Source organism: Pseudogymnoascus verrucosus (assembly GCF_001662655.1).
Source record: "Pseudogymnoascus verrucosus strain UAMH 10579 unplaced genomic scaffold scaffold_19, whole genome shotgun sequence".
Lineage (NCBI taxonomy): Eukaryota > Fungi > Ascomycota > Leotiomycetes > Thelebolales > Thelebolaceae > Pseudogymnoascus > Pseudogymnoascus verrucosus.
The window spans coordinates 136,182-159,558 of NW_017263670.1; the positions used below are offsets into that span (position 1 = coordinate 136,182).

The following is a 23,377-nucleotide window of genomic DNA, read 5'->3' on the forward strand; positions in this document are numbered from 1 at the left end:
GGTTTGGTGTCAGGATAAGGGCGCCGCTAAGGAAATCATACGTCCGTAACTCACAGGCTTACTCCCCACCCACAACTTCCCTACCTCTCTAGAGCTCTAGAGAGTCCCAGTGCATTAAATGCATTAACAAAATCCACTTTGCCTTTCCCGAGGCTTTAATCCCCCCCGGTATGGATCAATGCTTTGAATAGCAAGCCCGAGTAGTAACTTCCCTTAGGATGGCCATAGTAAATTTCCCTTGCTGTAAGTTATGTCATCTCATCTCTTCCAACCTCTTATATACCCTCGGCTACACAGCAAGCAACCAAGTCTTCTACAACATTGTACGACCTCGTTCTTCCAGCCTGAAGAGGTAGTCTTTCTTCCAATAATCGAGTACTAGCTTCACAACTTCAAAATGACGCTTGGGGCGTCAGACATTGAAGATGATTCCATTACGCCAGACAACACAACTATTCCCGCAAAAGTCGACGAGGGTGCTTCTGCTACGAGATCAACCTGGAACATGGCCTCAGAAATGCAACAGATGAGGGACCGAGATAAACAAGGTGGAACGAAGCCCAGGAAGCTTGGTGTCACGTGGCAAAACCTCACCGTCAAAGGCATTAGCAGCGACGCGACGTTCAATGAGAACGCCATCTCCCAATTCTATCCCTTCTATAAAGGTAGCAAAGGCAAGCCGATCAAGACCATCATTGACAACTCCTACGGCTGCGTCAAGCCCGGCGAGATGTTACTGGTTCTTGGACGCCCTGGCTCAGGCTGCACGACCTTGCTGAACGTACTTTCTAACCATCGGCTGGGCTACGAAGAAATCACCGGAGACGTCACCTTCGGAGACATGACCGCCAAAGAAGCCAAACAATATAAAGGCCAGATCATTATGAATACGGAGGAGGAAGTCTTTTATCCAACCTTGAGCGTTGGCGACACCATCGATTTCGCCGCTCGCATGAAGGTCCCTTACCATCTGCCGCCAGGCATTAAGACGGCGGAGCAGTACGCCCAGCACAACAAGGACTTCCTCCTGCGGTCTGTCGGCATCTCTCACACGGCCTCCACCAAGGTGGGAGACGCCTACGTCCGCGGTGTCTCTGGCGGGGAAAGGAAACGTGTGTCTATCCTTGAAAGCATGACGACTCGCGCAAGTGTCTTCTGCTGGGACAATTCGACGAGAGGTCTGGATGCGAGCACAGCGCTCGAGTGGATCAAAGCTGTCAGGGTGATGACTGATCTACTGGGCCTCACTACCATTGTCACTCTGTATCAAGCGGGCAATGACATCTATGAGCATTTTGACAAGGTGCTGGTTCTCGACAATGGCAAGCAGATGTTTTACGGTCCTCAGGCGGAAGCAGTGCCCTTTATGGAGAATCTTGGTTTCATGCGCGTTTCTGGTTCCAACCGCGCCGATTTCCTGACGGGTGTAACCGTTCTAACTGAACGCCGCATTGCCCCCGGCTCGGAGAAGAAATTTCCACGTTCCGCCGACGAGGTCGTCGCTGCCTACGACCGGTCGGAGATTAAGCCCCGCATGCTGATTGAGTGTCGAGACTATCCTACAAGCGAAGAAGCCAAGGAGAATACGGCCAATTTTCGGGAAATGGTTATATACGAGAAGCACAGAATGGTGTCTGACAGCTCGCCCTTTACCACCAACTTCTCTACTCAAGTCAAGGCTGCCGTCATCAGGCAGTATCAGATTATGCTAGGTGACAAGTCGACGCTCATAATGAAGCAAGCTGCCACAGTCATCCAGGCCTTTCTCGGCGGCTCTCTCTTCTACTCTGCTCCTAGCAATTCAGCTGGTTTGTTCCTAAAAGGCGGTGCCCTTTTCTTCTCTATCCTGTACAACGCCCTTATAGCTCTGTCGGAAGTCACCGATTCCTTCACTGGAAGACCCATCCTAGCCAAGCACCGCTCCTTTGCTTTGTACCATCCAGCGGCGATCTGCATTGCCCAAGTCGTCGCTGATTTCCCTGTCCTGTTATTCCAGGTAACGCACTTTGGATTGGTTCTCTACTTCATGGTTGGTCTCAAGAGTACGCCCCAAGCATTTTTCACCTATTGGATTACCAACTTCGTCACCGCCATGACCATGACATCTCTCTTCCGTCTTATTGGCGCCGCCTTTCCTACTTTCGACGCCGCAACCAAGGTCTCGGGCCTGACAGTAGTGGCGCTCTTTGTCTACATGGGTTATATGATCGCGAAGCCTGAGATGCATCCGTGGTTTGTTTGGATTTTTTGGATCAATCCTATGGCATATGGCTTCGACGCTCTTCTTAGTAATGAGTTTCATATGCAAGAAATCCCATGTGTTGGCCCCTACCTCATTCCCAGCGGTCCTGGATATACGGATGGCATTGGTGGACAATCTTGTGCTGGTGTGGGTGGCGCAACACCGGGTTTCACGAGTCTGACAGGCGACGAGTACCTGAACTCCATGTCCTTCAGTCACAGCCATATCTGGCGCAACGTCGGCGTCATCTGCGGTTTTTGGGTGTTGTTTGTTGCGGCCACTATTTTCTTCACTTCTAGGTGGAAGCTTCCAGGAGAAGGTGGTCGCAGTCTTCTTCTTCCTCGGGAGCAACAGCATAAGTCGAGACATCTATTGCTACCAAAGGATGAGGAGATACAAGCTGCCGAGAAATCTCCAGCCGAATCGGACTCTGACATGTCAGGAGAAAGCGTCATTAAGAACCTCAATCACAACAACAGCATCTTCACCTGGAAAAACTTGACGTATACCGTCAAAACATCTGAGGGTGATCGCGTCCTGCTTGACAATGTGCAAGGTTACGTCAAGCCCGGCATGATGGGGGCTCTCATGGGTTCTTCTGGCGCTGGCAAGACAACTCTTCTTGACGTCCTCGCGCAACGCAAAACCGAGGGCACTATTTCTGGATCTGTTTTAGTTGATGGCCGTCCCATTCCCATCTCGTTCCAGCGATCCGCGGGGTATGTCGAACAGTTGGATATTCATGAGTCCTTAGCGACCGTACGTGAGGCTCTCGAATTCTCGGCACTCTTGCGCCAGTCTCGCGATACACCTGACAATGAAAAGCTACAGTATGTTGACACTATCATCGACCTTTTGGAATTGAATGACCTCGAGCACACACTTGTTGGCCGTCCTGGTGCTGGCCTTTCGGTCGAGCAACGTAAGCGTCTTACTATCGCTGTTGAGTTGGTAGCAAAACCAAGTATTCTCATCTTCCTCGACGAACCTACATCAGGACTCGATGGTCAGGCTGCTTTCAATACTGTTCGCTTCCTTCAAAAACTTGCAAAAGCCGGACAAGCTGTCTTAGTGACAATACATCAGCCATCAGCACAGTTGTTCGCGCAATTTGATACACTCTTGTTGCTGACAACAGGTGGGAGAACTGTCTATTTTGGAGAGATCGGTGATGAGGCGAGCACTGTCAAAGACTACTTTGCTCGCCATGGAGCCTCTTGTCCACCTGAAGCCAACCCTGCTGAGTTCATGATTGATGTGGTGTCAGCGGGAAGCTCCTTCAATGACCGAGATTGGAATAAGATCTGGCTGCAATCGCCAGAACACGACCAGCTCTCTAATCACATCAGCACCATTGTAACAGAAGCCGCTGCTCGACCTTCGGGAACTATTGACGACGGACACGAGTTTGCGGCGTCGATGTGGACGCAAGTAAAGCATGTGACACATCGAATGAATATCTCACTCTTCCGGAACACCGAATACCTCAACAACAAGTTTGCCATGCATATCAGCTTAGCGTTATTGAACGGCTTTAGTTTTTGGATGATAGGGGATCACCTCACAGATCTACAGCGGAATCTGTTCACGGTCTTCAACTTCATCTTCGTCGCGCCAGGTGTCATTTCCCAACTTCAGCCTCTATTTATCGACCGCCGCGATATCTACGAGGCACGTGAGAAGAAGAGCAAGATGTACCATTGGGCTCCCTTCGTTACTGGCCTCATAGTCTCGGAAGTACCCTATTTGCTAATTTGTGCTTTCCTGTATTACATTTGTTGGTATTTCACTGCTGGCTTGCCTACCGCACCAGAATACGCTGGTAGTACTTTCTTCGTCGTGGTAAGTCTCCTCCCATTCCCAGCCACCCTCGAGCTGGCATCGCGAAAACTGACATGGAACCAGGTCATGTATGAATTTTTGTATACAGGCATTGGACAGATGATTGCCGCTTATGCCCCCAATGCGGTTTTTGCATCTCTCGTCAACCCTCTCGTTATCACAACTCTGGTCTCATTTTGCGGCGTCATGGTACCGTACAGCCAGATCCAGCCCTTCTGGAAATACTGGTAAGCACAGTTCACATTACTCGTCCAAGAACCCGACTTCAGGCAAAATCTAACAACCTTCTTTCACAGGATGTACTACATAGACCCCTTCAACTATCTTATGAGTTCTCTGCTTGTCTTCGTTACTTGGGACAAACCTGTCAAGTGCACTACCAACGAACTCGCCATATTTGACCCCTCTCCGAATTCGACCTGCGGTGACTATCTTGCAAATTATATGCAAGGGATGGGGTCAGGCACCAACCTCCTCAACCCAGACGCTACCACCGACTGCCGCGTGTGTCAATTTGCTGAAGGCAGCGACTTCCTGCGGACCTTGAATCTCAAGGAAGAAAGCTACGGGTGGAGAAATGCGGGCATTGTTGTTGTATTTGCGATTGGCATATACGGGTTAGTGTATCTTATGATGAAGCTGAGAACAAAGGCTACGAAAAAGGCTAAGTCTTAGATGAAAAGGGTAATTATTGAGATTAGTAGTGTAGGGGGACGGCGGTCGGCCAGCGTCGGGCAAGACGGATTGGTCGAAAGTGTGGGTAAATTACTCTGGGTTTTAGATGGGGAGATTGTTTTCTGTGTTCATTGCCTTGGGTTTGGCGTCTATTTCGATTATATTTGCCATCTTTTGGGAGGAAGTTCCGATCCAAAACAAAAATTCCTTTGATGGAGATAACGCGAATAGAATCTCCTTTGTGGCAACTGCCATCGCTCGTCGTCGGTTCGTATCCTTTCCATTATATAAAAACTGTTACTGACGTCCCACTAGCGACATGCTATTACGTGAGAAGGGATACGGATTATATAAAAACGGTGGGCGAAAGGTTTAGAAAAGAAATTCAAGAGCAACGTCATTACTTTGGATGCAACAGTACAGGTGCAAACGTGTGGGCAATATCATCTCGTTCAATCGCTCGCATTTATATTTAACTCACAGTACAGATAGAGCTTGCTCACTCTACAGCCAAACAGGATTGACAAGAACTACTGCGCTCCTAATCCTTACTAGCACATCGAAACAGTCGCGCTAGAGGAAATATTCCCCTATACTATTAAAAGCAGCTTCCTAGAATCCACATATTAATAGAGTTTGTGCATTAACCGCTTTCTTTAAAAATGGCGTCTCGTGAACTATAACCCCCTCTTTAGATAACACAACGACATGCTGACGGCAGTAGCTAGTAGAAAGGAGCAAGTTTGAATAGCAGGTTAGATAAGCATTTTGCTAGGCTCTATCTTTCCATTTCACTAAAAAAAGCTTCTAACTTTGCCTAGGATTCCACAACCCCCACTTCTGCCATTTGCTCTCTTTCCCAACCGTTTGAATTGTGTTCGCGTAAAAGAATGCTCCTTACATCATAATTACTTTGCTAGAGACCATCTCTTCTACCTCTTTATATCTAAAGACTACTATCATCTCTTAATCTATTCTCTTATAGTTATACGTTAAGCTAATCTAGTCTTTGCGTTCTAACATTATCTCTTTATAACACTTAATACATAGTATAACGTATTTCACAAGCGAATGAACAACCCAAGCGAGTGAACAACGGCAATTCTCACCAAAAACTGTGAAGTTTAGAGTGCTATATCTCAGCAACGCTGTTGTAATAAAATATGAAATTGTATATTTGGCCTTTTATAAGTTGTTAAAGTGTTTAATTTAATTTTTAAAACTATAATGCAAAACTAGTAACGTATTTCACGGGCGAGCGGGTCACACGAGCGAGCGGGTCACCAAAACACTAAAATTGACTATTACTGCCTACTACTACACCACCACCCTACATAATGACCCTTATTCGATCGTAATTGAATCCTTGTGCTTCTCGCACGTACGGGAATTATAGCCTATAATACCACATAAGCCACAGCGCTTCTGTCAGCCCTTAGAGCCTACCTGCCGACTACTCTCTCTTGCCACCTCTGTACGGACTTAAGCATCAGCCTCAGCACTGTGAAGTATATCCACTCCATCTCGTATAGAGAGACTACCCCCTTGCATTATACGTCTCTTACGCTTTCTTTCCCTTCTCTTTTTCTGTTCATTTGCTGCCTATAGAGCCTTAACTTCTACTTTAAGTAGAACAGCAGAATGCATCATAACTTGCGCCCCTTTAACAAGGCAGCTAATAGCATCATTAATTAAAGTAGGAGAGTTATTCTAATGTCTTATAACACGCTTCTTAATATGCTTTGTTTGAAAGTTAAGCTCCTTTATAGTTTAAGGAGTTTTTAAGGTCTAATTGTCGCTCTTAACTATTAGAGGAGTTAGAGTTCTTAAGTATAGATTTAAGTAAGAGAGAACATTCTATAGTTTATATAGAACTAGCCCTATAGCTTAGAATCTGCTCTTAATGTTCTACTCTATAAATGTAGCTTTAAATGCTTCTTTAAATATAGAGAGGAACTTAAGCTTTATAATGTAGTTTAGCTAGTTTTATATAAAGGTTTTAATCTACTTTCTATATAAGAGCTTTAGTAGTGTAAAGTAGCTTACATTAAGAGGCTAAAGAATATATAACGAGTATAGTAGTATATAGAGGGTAATTATCTTCCGTTCTATATAGTAGTGTTAAAATTAAGTAGAGAGGTAGCTCTTATACCTATTAAGAATAAGAAGGCAATAGGTTCTAACTATACAAGCATTTGTATGTTAATTAAAGTGTTAAATCTACTTATACCTAATTAAATTTAAAGTCTACCTATTCTTACTTAGTGTAATTACCTAGTCTTCTAGTAATCCTAAGTCCTTATACTAAGTAGAGAGGTAATTCTATGCTTTAAAAATAATAAATAGCAGAAGGGCCTATCTATACAAATTAACACCTTAGATAATTAACACTTACTCTCTATTCCCTAGCTATATAGTCTTTAGACAACTCTTTACTTCTAAGCTTATAACTACCTTTATAGTAGCAATAACTCCTATTATAAAACCTGCTTTATTAAAGTTGTAGATATCTTGCTCTAAGATTCTATATTTTATAACTATGTTTTGTATAAAGGAGAACTACCCTTTAATTATCTTAGGATCTTTACATTTTACTCGTTTATAGTTGTACTTCTAACTAAACTTTAATTTGATTTCTATATAACGCTTTATAAAGCTAGTAGCCTAGTTTATCCTAATAGGGCTTTTGCCTTGTTTAGAGAGTAGAAGGTCTGCTATTTCTTGTATAGCTTGTAGCTAGGGTAGAAACCTATGTGAATCTAGGTTAAGGATATATTAAACAAGAGCTGACTCTTCGTACAAAGTTAATTTTTGTAAGTTAGGAGTAGAGTTGCGTTAAGAAGTAACACCGTTAAGTTGTACACAGAGCGACTTAAATAGGACGTTGTACAACATTGCAGCAGCTCGAATACTCTTAATATTGCCTTCTTTAAGTGCTATAATAGCCAATAGTATTCTACCCTCTTAATTAGAGGATTGGTCTTGTGTTGGTTGTAGCATTGTTAACTATAGATAGGTTGACGCGTTTTAGTGTTTTAGTGACCCGCTCGCTCGTGTGACCCGCTCGCCTGTGAAATACGTTAGCATATATACTTATACTAATGCTCTCGTCTTAGATGATAGCATTAAAGGATACTAATTTGCATCTTGAAATAAACCCCTACACAAACCTTAGATGAAAGTGAGTCTGATCTAAAGTGTGTTAGGATTGTGGCTAACACACTTTAGATCAGACTCACTTTCATCCTGCTCACAATTCGTACGTATATAGCTCAGAGCCCCAGAAGAAGGCAACTCCCCTAATTAAGGTAAGGAACTCGATATAACAGCCAAAGGCACAGTTGTAATGGATTCAGAAGCGGTGGCGGCTCTGATATTGTTGATATATCTGTTTCCGATTTTTCATCTCGTTCACAGAACACCTCTCGTTCACAGAAAAACATAACACTTGCACTGTAGACACCTCTCTAGTGCAAGTATGGTAAACGGTACAGGAATATGGTGTCGTTAATCGTAGTATTTAGGTCCTTAGCATCAACCCATCCGTCAATCCATTAGTTGACTAGGCACCGAGAGCAGCGAAGATGGGGATGCAAGATAATTCTTCGAGTATTAATTTGCTATAGAAATCGAAGCAATATCTTGCATCCCCCCCACTCTCCTCCAGCCAAGCACACCACTATATGCCCACTAACACTCGAAGAATAGTCACATACGACAATAGACTCAAGAGAACTAGGCATCTCTGTCGGAGATGGTCGCTGAATGCAACGACTTTCAGATTTCTATTGATGGAAACTTGATAACTAATTGCTGTATCACGTAACGGTTCTAAGGTTAATGTTGCTTTTATCTAACAACACTAGCATACGAAACGGCTAAATGTACACGGCCATCGCAAAACGGGAAGATGCACAAGCTAGCGCTTTTTTCTAAAACAGCCTAAGTCATCACGTTTACATTTCAGACACAGTTGCAAAACACTCAGGAGCATGGCTTCGATGATTCCATGGTCGACAGGTCGTTGCAGGACCAACTTCTAGCTAGGGAACAGAGGCTCGAGAGTCAAACTCACCGAAAACAGCTTACACGTCCGCTCTGCTATACATAAGCTTGAGATCGGTGGATTTGTAGTTGGGTAGGTGACCACCAACGAATACCCACTGTTGTATGTTTTTGCTAATATTTTTTTACCTACGTGAACATGTGAATGATGATGCTCTGGACGAGAAAATGGCAATCGGGAGGCATAGAAGCGACAAAGTAAGTGCTTGGGGGGACTTACAATGGACAGCGACGAATAGCAAGTACATGACACGGGGAAATTGCCCTCCGTAGCTTGACGGAGCTAGCAATTGATCAATCTATTTGGCCTTGGAGATGGTTACTAACACTAACGGCACGATCGGAATGCTTGCCCATCTAGCGACTTCAAAAGTCATATATCTCCGGCGACGCTACCAGTTTTCTGCACGGCCCCTTGTCAATTAAGCAATGGTGCATTATCTCAATGTTACTCAATATGAGTTTGTTTTATTTGCGATTTTGAGGGGTTATGGGGTACTTATAGGTGGGCTATTTCTCTGTATTGTGTTTCGGCTTGTTGCCTAGGTAGCTTTTCTTCATCACTGTATATATTTTTCTCCTTTAGTGAAGCTATTTCCCCTCAAGATGCGTTTCTCCGCAGCTCTTCCTCTGGCGCTCTTGCCGACAGCATATGCCCAGCTCAACACTCTTGCCAAGGCGAAGGGCATGAAATATTTTGGCTCTGCCACAGATAACGGCGAATTGACGGACACGGCATACGTCAAAATCCTGAGCGATTCGACCGAGTTTGGACAGATCACTCCGGGGAATTCACAGAAGTGGGATTCTATCGAGCCGAGCCAGGGCACATTCTCCTATACCAAGGGAGATGCTATCGTGTCCTTGGCTGAGACCAATGGACAATTGCTGAGGTGCCACAATCTCTGCTGGCATAGTCAGTTGCCAAGTTGGGGTATGTTCAGGATACTATCGACTCGATGAAGATCACAAATTCTAACCCACTCACAGTCACTTCTGGAACCTGGACGAACGCTACCTTGATAGCAGCATTGAAGAATCACATCACCAACGAAGTGACGCACTACAAGGGCAAATGCTACGCCTGGGACGTCGTTAATGAGGCCTTCAACGACGACGGCACCTACAGAACCGACGTCTTCTACAACACCATCGGGCCCGAGTACATCCCCATCGCCTTCGAAGCCGCCGCCGCCGCCGACCCAACGGTGAAGCTCTACTACAACGACTACAACATCGAGTCGTCCGGCGGCAAAGCCACCGCAGCGCTCAACCTCGTCAAGTCCCTCAAAGCTCGGGGCATCAAGATCGACGGCGTCGGTCTCCAAGCCCACTTCATCGTCGGCAGCACACCCAGCCTCTCCGCCCAAGTCGCCAACCTCAATACCTTCATCGCCGCCGGCGTCGAGGTCGCCTACACAGAACTCGACATCCGCTTCACCTCCCTCCCGGCCACCACCTCGGGGCTCGCGCAGCAGACTACCGATTACTATAACACCGTGGCCGCGTGCGTGCAGGTCGGCTGCGTCGGCATCACGATCTGGGATTACACGGATAAGTACTCGTGGATCCCGTCGACGTTCTCGGGACAGGGCGATGCGCTTCCGTGGGACAGCAATTTGGTCAAGAAGGCGGGTGCGTACTATGGTATTGTGAGTGCGTTGGGAGGGACAGCGACGGCGACGACGACGGCGGTACCGACTACTTCGGCTACGACTGCGCCGGGAGGTAGTGGCACTCAGGTTCACTGGGGGCAGTGTGGGGGGAATGGGTGGACGGGGCCAACGGCTTGTGTTAGTCCGTATAAGTGCACTTATTCGAATGACTGGTATTCGCAGTGTTTGTGATGGGAAGGAGATGGGAAGGGGATTTGAGGGATCCGTGTGGGGTGGAGAGTATGAAGTGTGGCCGTAGGGGTGGTAGATGATGTGAAGGACATCTACATAGTGAGCTAGCTCGGTGCTGCTGGCGGGAGGTCTTGTAGAGAAGGATAGCTATATTCATAAAATCCTGTCTGCTCTATAGACATTTGTTATGCCTTGTCGGCATTTGACTTGCGAGGCTGTAGACATTTTCCACCTGCCCTTTTTGTCAATGTTTCATGCACAGTACAACAAGCTTTGATGTTTCTCGCCTATCTTCCTATTCTTACGATAAGTGGACCCCCAACGAGGTCTTGATGGATCCGTAGCAGCTTGTGCCAAGAGTTTGGCGATACTTGGACCAGCTTAAATCAACGACATGGGGTGAAGGACGACCGTTCCCTCCTCATTGGCGGCGCAACCTGCGTAAAGGGGTTTTCGGCGAAGGGCTTTGATCGTAATTATGTCAGAAAGCTCACAGTAAGCAGTAAGTGCCAAGTATTTTGCGAAGTGCGAAGTCGGGACCTTTGCTTGTTTCGGTAACCCATGTGGCGCCGAAATTCGCGACGAAGAAAGATGCCCGGGTTCCCATTCGATCTATAAGGGAGCGGAGTCTCATATACCGCAGCAGAAGAATCCCAGTTCCCTATCCCTGGCTAAATTATTGCTTCCCCCTCACAACCTCACAACACAACTCTCTTACCCCAGAAACCTCGGAAGCAACGACCCGCCAGCACGTCCTCGATTTCCCCGGAGAAGCCTCCAAATTAAATCGCGTAACAAAGCAGGGCCTGTGATTTCCGGATGGCGGCCCGTCTCTGACAGGGGAACATCGAATTGGTGGGATTTCGCGGGGGATCATCGACATGCTGATCTGATATTAACTATGAGGTAGCTAGGGTTAGCTGTGCATGTATCTGTTAGACCCCGCAAAACACCTTTAAGTATAGCTTTTCGCCATTATAGAGAGTACCTTTTGGTTTTATTTAGAAAGCTTGGATTCTAGTGTATATATTTTTCCAGTGCTTGATTTGTACTAAATCAGCTACTATTCAAGCCTAGGAGGAGTTACGCCAGGCTAGTGTTGCAGACCGGAAGCTGGAGCGGCTCTGGAAGAAGAGGGGTAGCAGCTTTCCGCAAAGCTGGCCAACCAATTCTACCCGCAGATCAGGAGCCAATTCCTGCCCCACATGCCGAAGCCCAGGCGACCGGAGCTGAGGAAGCTACCAGAAATGGGAGTGGGAGTGGGAGTGGGAGTGAAGACAATAACGATAGCAGCGTTGAATTTCATCTTTGATAATTACACTATGTACCTTTATATACAATTTTCTATGTAAAGGTACTTACTTATTTTGCTATGACGCGACGCACTTGCTTCCTCCGACAGTGAGCGAAGCGAACAGGCAAATCCGACGATCAGTCAGATGACCTGTGGGGTTTTCGGATTCGCATGGGGTTTTAAAATAAATTGCACTGCAAAGCGGACAAACACACCCTTGCTCCCTCCACCAATAAACCTACAAATAAAATTCTTTCTCTGTCGTAATTTGTTTCTTGGTTATTGTGACAATGGATTTGTATTCTACAACCCCAATTTCGCATCATACCCATAGCGCCAACCGCGTCTTCAACCCATCAAATTGCAATCTGCAGTATCAGTATGGAATGTTCAAGATGACGACTCATTGGATGACTCTCTTCCATCACTTAACGAGTTGTCACGCAATCGAAAAATAGAGGCCCCTTAAGTACCCTCTTAGGATCATGAGCCCGTCTATAGCTCGAAGCGCTAACTATTCAACGAGGGCTATGTACGTACTAATCCCACAACCTTGAACTCAGTCTTTACGCAGGCTAACTAAGGTAGGTTTCGTACCTTACCCCTATATTAGCAAACACTTTACTAATTCCCTACATAAGTGTCTCTAATCATTAAAGATGACAGCGAAGGTAAAAGCAAGGATGAAGCTGAGGCTAGGCTTAGAGTCCTTAGGGTAGGCTAATCAACTATATATAAAGTAGGTGGCATAACTAGACTAGTAGTGCTGCTTCTATTATACTATAGCTTGCTTATGCACTTTAATAGACAGAGAAAACTAAGATAAGTATTACTTAGTAGCCTTTAGCTCCTTAGTGCCTTGTTAGTAGAGTAGGGAGAAGGTATTTAGTAATAGGGCTTCTAATTATATCTTATAGCTATAGATGTAGTAAGGTAGGAGACGATTGAACTTAATATAACAGTAAAAAGCATAGTTGTAAGGACACAGGGCACCGTATCACGAGAAGTTGTATATGGGAGTGCAAGTCGGATATCAGTCGGTACAATCCTATAGGTCTACTACGAAGGATACAAAAAAGATAGAGATGTAACCCTCTATGGCTGTTTCCTTAAATACCCGAAACCGCTCCGACTCAGCTAACTCCCTGTTTGCCTAAGGCTTCCTTTCGCTATGTGCCTAAGGGTGTCGGTCGCGACTGCCCCGTAACGGCCCTGAGTCTCGATGGCGCCACATGACGGCCGTAACTAACCCGAGTCAGGAGGCATCCTTACAATAGTTGTAATAGACTTAGAGGTAGTAGCAGCTCTAATATTGTTTACATATCCGTTTCTAATTTCTCATCTCGTTCACAGAACACTATAACTATTAGACTAAGCACACTACTATATATCCACCAACACTCGAAGAATAGTCACATACGACCATAGACTCAAGAGAATTGGGCATCCCGTCCGCTCTGCCATACACAAGCTTGAGATCGGTGGATTAGTAGTTGGGTGGGTGACCACCAGCGAATACCCACTGTTGTATGTTTTTTTTCCGGTTCTTTTTTTGTCGCCCACCTACCTAGGATGGATAAGGAGGGAAGGGGAGGAAGGGAAGGGGGGAAAGGGAGGGATGTGGGCGTAGTGATATCTGGCACAACATTGTCTTGAACACCGCCTGAATGCGATTCTAGCTGTATAATTCTACGCCCTGGAAACAAGGCCTTGATAGTATTCCTAGTGTATCCTCCACACAAATACCCATCCAGGCGTTATGCCAACCGTGGACCCTCTTGAATATGAATTATGACACAGCAAAGTTTGTCTTGAAGACAATGGAAATGGATAATAAGAGCTTCTAGACTAGTACATATACTTACTACGCTGCTTCTACAAAGTGACCCAACGCCACATGAACGCCCAACAACACACCTCTCCATGTCCCTCTATTCCTACAGCATAATGCCCCCGTCTCAGCAGCCCTAAAAAAACATCATTGCTGGAGTCTCCGTCGGCGTCGGCTCCACAGGCGCCGCACCTCCCGCCCCATCACCACCCGGAACCGGGCTCCCCGACTTAAAGAACAAAAACTTAATCGCCACCGCCAGCGCAAAATGCAGGACAACCACCAGCACCAACAGCGCCTTGCCGACCTTGCGCTCCGTGGCTCCCAGCACGGGGTACAGGTTGCGCAGCAAGAAGGCGACGCTGAGTCCGAAGCCGACTCCGACGAAGACCCAGTTGAGGATGCTGATGCGTGACCAGGAGATCAGGGCCACGGGGATCCAGATTAGGTTCGAGTAGCCGTAGAGGGCGACGCACTCGAGAAGCTGGGCGGTGTCGGCGCCGAAGTAGTGTAGGGCGCCCCAGAGAACGACGGGGATGACGGCGGTGTAGCCATAGATGAGTCCCGCGGCACCTGGAGGGTGTTAGTAATGATCTTTCCTTGCCTTTCATGTGAACTCAATGGGGGTAGTGGTAGAGGGGTATCATGTAAAGGGGCACATACCACTCAGCAGCTTGAAATCATAACGGAACCCATCCGAGCTCTTCCCTGTATCCGCTAGGTACTGGCTCACAGTCCCGCCCACAAACAGAATAAACACAACCGTCGTAGCGATCCAGAACGGGCCGTATAGATCTGGGTTGCCATCAAGCACGTCGAGGAAGTTGGCGCGTGGGTATAGTGCTGCGCCGCAGCGGCTCAATACCGAGGAGGTATCGACATCGAAGAACTGGGAGTAGAAGCCGAGGGAGAGGAAGTGCTTCGTCGAGGAAGAGGAGGTAGCTGGTGGGGGGAGGCCGGCGGATGGCTTATTGCTGTTGTTGGGGGAGGTGAAGGTGGAGTTGTGGAAGGAGAGGTCTTCTTGGAGGTCTGTGTGGCCGAGATCACCCTGCGAGATGAAGTTAGCACATGTGGGATGTGAGTTGGTGATGAGGCCTAGGAGGTGGGATGGCGCAAAGGGGAGGGAGGGAGCTCACCTCGTCGTCCACGTCGACAACGACGTCGTATCCCGCGTTGTTGCTGCTCGACATTTTATGTATCGTTCTTCCGTCCTCACCGCGTCGCTCTTAAATTCCAAATCACAGCCCGACTTATTTTTTTCCTTGCCTAGCCGTATGCGTTGTGTCTTCAATATCGATCGCGATATCAGATTCACATCAATAGACTCGATGAACTGTTAGGCCAGCTTTCCCTGACGCTCAGGGCCGCGAATAAAGTGGTCCGTGCACTACAAGCTCCATTGGACATCACGAGGCTGAAAGGCTGTGGCTGAAATGTGGCTGACATAATCCGAGGTCCAGATATCACCACAAACGCCGTCATTAACCGCAACGAGAACATTCTCCCAATTCAAACACAACACTAGGAGACCATCCTCACAAAAACTAGAAGCCATGAATACAGCAACGCCCCGTATTGCTTCCGCCATTGCGCGCGCCTCACGCTCTGCCGCAGCAAAGCAATCTCCTTCCCAGCTTCGCCCTCTCGGGTCCCGTATCCAGAGCATCCGCATACCTACATCAATCCCGCAGTCGCGCCTCTTCAGCATCGCAGTAGCACGCCGCGACAGCTCAAAAACCGCACCAGCTCCCGGGACATCCTCTCCCGCCCCATCAAAAGCACCAAGCAAAATCTACAGCTTCGAGGAGGTACGTCCCACCCCTCCATCCACCCTCCCAAGACCCAAGCTAACCCCCTCCCTCAGGTCCGCACCCACGCCCAAAACCCAACCCCCACCTCCCCCATCCTCATCGACGTCCGCGAACCCGGCGAGCTCCACACCACAGGCCGCATCCCCACCTCCGTCAACCTCCCCCTCTCCTCGTGCCCCGACGCCTTCTTCCTCCCCGCCGACGAGTTCGAGGAGCGCTTTGGCTTCGAGAAGCCGAGAGAAGGGAGGGGGGTGGTTTTTTACTGTAAGGCGGGTGTGAGGAGTCGCGCGGCGGCGGCGTTGGCGAGGGAGGGGGGGTGGGGGCCGGTGGGGGAGTTTCCGGGGAGTTGGTTGGAGTGGGAGGGGAGGGGGGGGGAGGTCGAGAGGTAAGTGTGTTTGGTGGCTAGATTGTCATGGGTTGGAAATAGTTGGAGGAGAAAGTTAAATCAAGCTACATAGATCACAAATACATATATAATCTTCACCACCGTGTCCTCAACAAACCCGACATCCCACGAAAGTCAAAAGATAGCATCGTCATTTACTCCAACTTAAATTACCCAGTGTACGTATACATAACACCCCCGTCGCCGGCCCCATCCCATAACCCCAACCGGTTCTACTTGCACGCCCTCCCTGACCAACCCAACCCGTTCATAGCACCTTACTCGTCAAACACCTCCTCCACACGCGGTGTAAGGTTTCGATTTACAGGTGTCGCCGTCGACATCTGCGGTGCGGACGACGAGGTAGTTGTGGCAGTGGCTGCAGGAGGTTGGCCGGGGACTTGTAGTGGTCTTGCCGAGGTGCCAGAGGAGGCGGCTTTGCTAGACTTCTTCTTGGACTTCTTCTTTTCCTATATAATTCGTTAGTATTATCATTCAAGTAATCAAGCTGAGGTAGGAGAACAAACCTCTTGCCATCCCCACACAGGCCTGAAGCTGTCAAAGAATCCAACATCCTCGAAGAGGTTAGGGTACAGCCAGAGTCCCGGCGGCGCCACAAAGTACGTAAGACCGAAGAGAATAAGACGGAAGATGCTCATAGCGAAGAATAGACCAATCAACCCCAGCATACCCATACTGAGATACCACACCCCCAAGCGCATCTTCATGGGCCAAAGCGGAAACATGACGATAGCAAACACAATCGCCAGCGCACCAGCAGCATACAGCTTCGTCATGACCTGCGACCCCTCATACAGCCACACAAAGTGCAGCTCCTCGCGACACTCCTGCTGCTGCTCGATCTTCACCGTCCACAGCCCCTTGACGCGCTTGCCCTTGGCAACTGGGCCGTGGTCGTGGCCCTCATGCGGGTCAATCTTGGAGACGCGCAGGGCGAGGAGAGAGAGCGGGAGGAGCTTGAATACGTTTTCGAGGGAGGGGCGGTCGGTGATCGGGGGGAGGAGGGCGTTCTTGGCGCGAGCCTTCTCGTACGCTGGGCTCTGGAGGGCGCGAAGGGCGCGCTTGACTTGGGTGGTGTCAGTGGTGGTGGTCAGAGGGGAAGAGTGAGTGGGCGAATGAACGACTTACCCTTGAACATGTCCTTGCGCTGGCCATTCAGAATACACGTCCGCGGCTTCAAGTCCTGGCTCTTGAGGAAATTGGCGACGGCGATAGCAGCTGGGTTAGGTGGGCCAGGAGTAATCGGCTGTGGTTGCCCTTGGGCGGGACGTTGACCTCCGCCTTGTTGCTGCTGCTGCTGCATCTGCTGCATCTGCTGCTGCTGCATGTGCTGTTGCCTCTCTTGCTGCTGCTTCTTGAGCATCTCTATGAACTCAGGGACAGAGACGCCCTGCTTCGCGGCGTCGGCGGCGAGCTGGCGCTGCATCATCTGGATCTGCTCTGGGGTCGGTTGTTGCCCCGGCTGCAATGGGGGAGGGCCGCCTGGACTCGCCATTTTGGATGTGCGGGGTTGTTGTGGAGCTATAGGAGAGAAAAAGACACTGAGGTATCTGTATGTACCTGTGTGGTGTTGTTATCCAGTGGTGTTGTCGTGAGCGTTTTGCCTGGTTGTGAGTTTGGATCGCGCTTCGGGCTACGTGTTGGACTTTATTTCAAATGAGAATCATCATATCTGTCACTAATCGTGGCTGGCGGGACATGCCGCAAGCGCAAGGCTGACAAGCCTCGTTGTCCTCAGGCGTCGCAATGCGCGAAAGCGACCATGTGAGAGATGAGTGAGCGTATGTCATCAGTTCCCCCATCTCGGCCAGCCAGCATAAATTGGCATCAACACAATCAATTGTTGGCGATTTATACAATGAGCTTCTTCTACTTCTAGTTGTTATATATTTTAAATACCTAATTTTTCTCCAAATCTGATGTCTCGTTCCCTTCTCATTTCAGGTGTCGGGTTGAGCGCGAACTATCCTAATGTCGTCTGACGACTATGCGCCTGGAAACGATGCGCTCCTTTCTGTCGACGAGACGCGCGTTCAACTCTCTCAGAGAGATCTCTCTCTTTCGATTCCTATTAATTTTATGACCGTTCCGGGGGTATCCCTTACCGCGGCATGCTTTGGGGATCGAGTGATTGGTGAAGGCGAGCTGTCGCGATGTTTCTCAAATCTCTTGTCAGTAGGATTCCGTCGCTTTGAGCTGGACCTGTAAGTTTCCAATTGCTGCAGATAAGGGCCTTCACTGATTATGATTTAGGTATTGGGATGCTGGACGAAGTTTGTGGAGTTTCTGTCCTGTCGAAATGAAGCAAATGCCAGGAAACGACAACGGCAGCTCTTCCTTGTCGCAAAGTCGCACGACGCCTGCAACCACAACGAATCAAGGTAGCCTATCATTTCCAGCCGGTGTGGCAACTTCAATATCAGCACAAGGTACCAATGATGCTTTGCTTGTCTCGGGAACATCAGAAGGTTCATCCGGCCCTCCGGCGCCAACACCATCAAGTGAGCCGATGCACGCGGAGGGACCCTACACGTGCTCGCCCGCGGCGACTCTAGAGACGTTTGGACACCAATTGCACAGCTATCTTGTAGATACACAGAACACACTGGCGGCTCAGATCTCATATTATGTGTTTAACATCCACGCCGCGGCATCACCGACGTCACCCGATTCCCCGGCGCAAGCTCCTACTAATCCCCCTGTTGGCGGGGAACTCATCGGGGGCATGCTGAGCAGCAATCTCACTTCATACATATACTCCCCAATTAATCTATCCAACAACCGAGCCAACCTGAACTCGTCGTGGTACACCGTCCCCGAACGCTACCGGCCCGTGTCGGACTACTATTCCATCGCAATAGACGACAACGGCGTTTGGTCCACCGACGATGGCTGGCCCTCGGAATCCTTCATCGAGTTCTCCAGTCTCAAACGTGTTCTATTCCAATTCGGCACCATCGACCCCCAAATGCAAGGCGCCGACTACACCCCCGACACCTCCATCCTCTTCCCCCCAGGCTACATCACCCAACCCCAACCCGGCGTCTCGCTCAACTCCACCGACCGCCTCACCAGCGGCTGCTACCTGCACTCCCCGCCCGCGACTCCCTCCAACACCAACTCCTCCTGGGCAACCTACGCCCTCACCACCCCCCCCACAAACAGCACCCTCACCTCCCTAACCACCTGCGGCATCTCCCCCCACCTAAACACTACCCTCACGGCCCCCGCCTCCACCTGGCCCCTCCCCTACCGCTCCTTCGCCCTCTCAACCCACTGGTCCTGGGCCCCCTCCGAACCAACAAACTACTCCATGAGCCTCTCCCCCGCCAACGCCGCCCTCATGCGCTGCGCTGTCGCCTCCCCATCCGGATCCTGGGCCGTAGCTTCATGCGCTGATAAATACTTCATCGCCTGCCGCTCATCCCCGTTCAACTGGTCCATCTCTGACCACCCCGTCGCTTTCCCCTTCGCCGCTTCCGCTTGTCCACACGGCACTACGTTCGTGGCCCCGGCTTCGGCGCTGGAGAACGCGTATCTCGCGCAAGCGCAACAGGATACCCATCGCGATTACGACAGGCGGGGCGTGTTCGTCGCTTTCAACTCCGTGCAAGTCGACGGATGCTGGGTCATTGGTGACGCCGACGCAGAGTGTCCGTATGATCGCGTGACGCTCCTTTCGTTTGCGAGGGAGAGGGAGATCGTGGTACCGACTGTGGCGGCAGTTATTATTCTGGTGATCAGTGCATTGACGGTGTTTAGTAAGGTGGCGGGGAATAGGAGGGTGGGGAGGGGGAGGAGGGGGAGGGATAAGTGGGGGAGGGCAGCGGCGAATGGGTTTGTTTATGAAGGGGTGCCTTTGTAGTGTGTATGAGAAGGGGGTGTTTTTGTTTTAAAGGGGGACTTTTGCTTTTAGGGGGAATGGGGGAAGGCGTTCAGGTGGTGAGACCGGGTATGATCTTTGCATTTTACAGCTGGGATGGATCTTTTGATTGCAGTTGAGAGGGAAAGATGGAGCCAGGACCAGGGAGCAAGGAAAGGAGAGAAACAGGAGATGCCACACGTGATCCTGCCAACAGTCATCATGTGACATCTCCCTCGGATTTCTCGGCGTCGACGGTCCAGCCATCCGTGGTTCACAGCCAGTGGTTCACAGTAATACACAGTACAACAAATGTGACAAAGTACCTCCACACCCACTGTCGTACGAGCGAGTACAACAGCGCCACAGCCACAACGGCAACTTTCGTATTCGGATCGGATCCTCAGTGTAGGCTGGTGATTGGTGGCGGTCCCTTGCATTGCTTATTTTGCATCTCACGAGCATCTTGCGGGAGCGTCTGGCTTGCATTAGGGGCGGTGTGTATCACTCACTTACTGGAAGCTGGAAGTTAGAGTGCTGATGCAAGAACTTTCAACGCCGTCACCACGATAATGAGGAGGGGGATGAGGGAGAGTGGTGCACTAATTTGACGTAATTAGGGGGGGGATTATAGTAGTAGAATGGGGGGTTTTAGGGATGCATATCCTCATTTCCAGCGTACATAGCGCTACACTTCCACTAGAGATACCCTAGAGAGCCCTATTTCGGGGGCATACCGTTCGATTCTATCACTTCTTGCTTGTAATCCGGATCGCGGATGTTGGTAAGCACCGAAATATGAAATGAAATGCCAATTTTTCTAAGAGAAATACCTGCTTACATAAGCCATTTCTCCAATTGCATGTACCCCACTTTACGGAGTTAGAGTAAACAACCACTCTCCGAAAATCAAATTTAATTAAATTTCACCCTATCCAGCCAATTACAGCCCTTTATTTACACTCTTCGCCGCTGAAAAAGTAAACACTAACCCGTGAATCCATTAATTTGCATAATTTGCCTGTATTATTCAGTCAACCTAGCACAAAAACTACACATTTAGGGGGTTTCTTTGGGGAAAAGAACCGCATCACAGGCAGTCCACTCACTACGCTCCTTCTCTCCCTATCCCTAATCTCTCTATTTCTCCTAGATTACTAGTTGAACCACCCTCCCGGAGCTTCTTTATTACCTCCCTCCACTTCTCTGCGGCCCGGTGTACCCTGGTCCCCCTTTAACAGATTGGCGTCTCTCGCTACTCTACCTGACTTCTTCCTCCTCTCTTTCCTCCCCTTCCTCTTTTTATCCCCATACATATAAACGCGACAATCTCGCAGCTTCATTCTCTCACGCCGTGTCCGGAGAGATTGACTACAACCCTCGATATGGCGACCATCCAGGACATCAACAACGCGACTGCGTTCGCCTCCCCCGTCGCCGACGCCAGCTTCGCCTCGTTCGTCGAGAACCCCTTCGTCGACAACATCATCCAGACCCTCGGCGGCTTGTCAGCATGGCAGATCGCCTTGACCCTCTTCCTGGGCCTCGTCGTCTATGATCAGGGTACGCTTTTACCACCCACCCGCGAAGCAAGGGAGAACACATGGCTAACGAAATAACAGTCAGCTACATTTCCAAGAAGGGATCCATTGTTGGCCCCGCTTTCAAGATCCCCTTCATGGGCCCCTTCCTCGAGTCCGTGAACCCCAAGTTCGAGCAGTACGCGGCCAAGTGGGCTTCCGGTGAGCTCAGCTGTGTCTCCGTCTTCCACAAGTAAGTCACAAGCAGCACCCTACAGACATCAATTGGCACGCGATCTAACAGCAACCCCCCAGGTTCGTCGTCATCGCCTCCACCCGCGACATGTCCCGCAAGATCTTCAACTCACCCCAGTACGCGAAGCCCTGCGTCGTTGACGCAGCCCACAAGCTCCTCGGCGCCGACAACTGGGTCTTCCTCGACGGCAAGGCCCACGTCGACTTCCGCAAGGGCCTCAACGGCCTCTTCACCCGCTCCGCCCTCGACATCTATCTGCCCGGGCAAGAAGACGTCTACAACGAGTACTTCAAGAAGATGGTGCAAGTGACCGCCGACGCCGGCGGCAAGCCCGTCCCCTTCATGGCCAACTTCCGCGAGGTCACCTGCGCCGTCGCGCTCCGCACTTTCTGCGGAACCTACATCACGGACGAGGGCGTCAAGAAGATCGCCGACGACTACTTCCACATCACTGAAGCCCTCGAGCTCGTCAACTTCCCCATAATCATCCCCTTCACCCGCACCTGGTACGGCAAGCGCGCCGCCGACCTCGTCCTCATCGAGTTCTCCCGCTGCGCCGCCAAGTCCAAGGCCCGCATGGCCGCCGGCGCCCCCGCAAACTGCATCATGGACCAGTGGGTGAAGACCATCCTCGAATCCGCTGCCTACACCGACCGTCTCAACTCCGGCGCCTCCATGGAGGGAATCACCAAGCCCGCGCCCCTGCTCCGCATGTTCTCCGACTACGAAATCGCTCAGACAGTCTTCACCTTCCTCTTCGCATCCCAGGACGCCACTTCCAGCGCCGTCACCTACCTCTTCCAGACCATGGCCCAGCGCCCCGACGTCCTCGACCGTGTCCGCGCCGAGAACCTCCAAGTCCGCGGCGGCGACCGCGACAAGCGCGTCACGATGGACGATCTCGACGAAATGACCTACACCCGTGCCGTAGTCCGCGAACTCCTCCGCTATCGCCCCCCAGTCCTCATGGTCCCCTACCTCGTTAAGAAAGCTTTCCCCATCACCCCCGAGTACACCGTCCCCAAGGGCGCAATGGTGATCCCGACCACCTACCCCTCTCTGCGTGACCCAGAGGTCTACCCTAACCCCGACACCTTCGACCCAGAGCGCTGGATCTCGGGAGATGCGGAGACGAAGGGGGCGAAGAACTTCTTGGTCTTTGGCACGGGAGCGCATTATTGTTTGGGACAGGTTTATGTCCAGAGGAATTTGGCGCTGTTGGTGGGGAAGGCGAGTATGAGCCTGGATTGGGTGCATCATGCTACGCCGTTGTCGGAGGAGATCAAGGTTTTTGCTACGATTTTCCCCAAGGTAAGATTTGCTTCCACCCCCTTTTTTCTTGGGGGCTTTTTTCGATGCTGGGATGTGTATACTGACTATAACAGGATGATTGCCCGTTGACATTCACCGATCGCCCAGAGTCAGCGAATGAGTTGTAAACACAAACACGTCCTTTTGCGACGATTGTACCTACCACCATACCTTCTCCGGACCCCGATCCGATAGTGTGTTCATCTGCACCACACTTTTTAAATCCCCCCGTCTCTTTACCTTGACGGGCGGGGGTGATAGATGGATGGATAGAAGGAAGGACGGCGTTTTCTTTTAATTGTTATTTTTAATAGGGAAATGGGGGAAAAACTTCTAATTTTATGCTTAATAATGGGTGGTGGAAGAGAGACAAGATTGGGGGTGGATGGGGTGGATGGGGTGTTTTTTCGTCTTC

At 49.7% G+C, this 23,377-nt stretch overlaps 7 protein-coding genes across 7 annotated transcripts; 5 read left to right on the forward strand and 2 right to left on the reverse strand.

Moving 5' to 3' along the window:
• The first annotated feature begins 54 nt into the window (after window positions 1-54).
• Window positions 55-5,378, forward strand: VE01_04822 (uncharacterized protein). The gene is made up of 5 exons (XM_018274290.2): window positions 55-168; window positions 218-4,084; window positions 4,148-4,311; window positions 4,381-5,026; window positions 5,075-5,378. Exons 2-4 carry the CDS (start codon window positions 398-400, stop codon window positions 4,757-4,759), a joined length of 4,230 nt encoding a protein of 1,409 aa, XP_018130872.1. The 5' UTR covers window positions 55-168; window positions 218-397; the 3' UTR covers window positions 4,760-5,026; window positions 5,075-5,378.
• A 3,880-nt stretch (window positions 5,379-9,258) lies between these two features.
• Window positions 9,259-10,671, forward strand: VE01_04823 (uncharacterized protein; the record flags this gene model as incomplete). The annotated part of the gene is made up of 2 exons (XM_018274291.2): window positions 9,259-9,758; window positions 9,815-10,671. The coding sequence occupies exons 1-2, from the start codon at window positions 9,431-9,433 to the stop codon at window positions 10,669-10,671; spliced, it is 1,185 nt and encodes a 394-aa protein (XP_018130871.1). The 5' UTR covers window positions 9,259-9,430.
• Window positions 10,672-13,633: 2,962 nt separating this feature from the next.
• Window positions 13,634-15,360, reverse strand: VE01_04824 (uncharacterized protein). The gene is made up of 3 exons (XM_018274292.2): window positions 14,933-15,360; window positions 14,460-14,844; window positions 13,634-14,369 (listed from the first exon to the last, which is right to left on the reverse strand). Exons 1-3 carry the CDS (start codon window positions 14,984-14,986, stop codon window positions 13,933-13,935), a joined length of 876 nt encoding a protein of 291 aa, XP_018130878.1. The 5' UTR covers window positions 14,987-15,360; the 3' UTR covers window positions 13,634-13,932.
• Window positions 15,299-15,996, forward strand: VE01_04825 (uncharacterized protein; the record flags this gene model as incomplete). Its single annotated transcript, XM_018274293.2, has 2 exons — window positions 15,299-15,604; window positions 15,661-15,996. Exons 1-2 carry the CDS (start codon window positions 15,350-15,352, stop codon window positions 15,994-15,996), a joined length of 591 nt encoding a protein of 196 aa, XP_018130877.1. The 5' UTR covers window positions 15,299-15,349.
• Window positions 15,997-16,006: 10 nt separating this feature from the next.
• On the reverse strand, window positions 16,007-17,660 carry SEC62 (Translocation protein S62). The gene is made up of 3 exons (XM_018274294.2): window positions 17,142-17,660; window positions 16,520-17,079; window positions 16,007-16,462 (listed from the first exon to the last, which is right to left on the reverse strand). The coding sequence occupies exons 1-3, from the start codon at window positions 17,506-17,508 to the stop codon at window positions 16,271-16,273; spliced, it is 1,119 nt and encodes a 372-aa protein (XP_018130876.1). The 5' UTR covers window positions 17,509-17,660; the 3' UTR covers window positions 16,007-16,270.
• A 147-nt stretch (window positions 17,661-17,807) lies between these two features.
• On the forward strand, window positions 17,808-20,646 carry VE01_04827 (uncharacterized protein). Its single transcript, XM_018274295.2, has 2 exons — window positions 17,808-18,217; window positions 18,267-20,646. Exons 1-2 carry the CDS (start codon window positions 17,985-17,987, stop codon window positions 19,876-19,878), a joined length of 1,845 nt encoding a protein of 614 aa, XP_018130875.1. The 5' UTR covers window positions 17,808-17,984; the 3' UTR covers window positions 19,879-20,646.
• A 191-nt stretch (window positions 20,647-20,837) lies between these two features.
• Window positions 20,838-23,343, forward strand: ERG5 (RNA polymerase C-22 sterol desaturase). The gene is made up of 4 exons (XM_018274296.2): window positions 20,838-21,438; window positions 21,498-21,648; window positions 21,711-22,962; window positions 23,037-23,343. The coding sequence occupies exons 1-4, from the start codon at window positions 21,261-21,263 to the stop codon at window positions 23,088-23,090; spliced, it is 1,635 nt and encodes a 544-aa protein (XP_018130870.1). The 5' UTR covers window positions 20,838-21,260; the 3' UTR covers window positions 23,091-23,343.
• The last annotated feature ends 34 nt before the right edge of the window (window positions 23,344-23,377 follow it).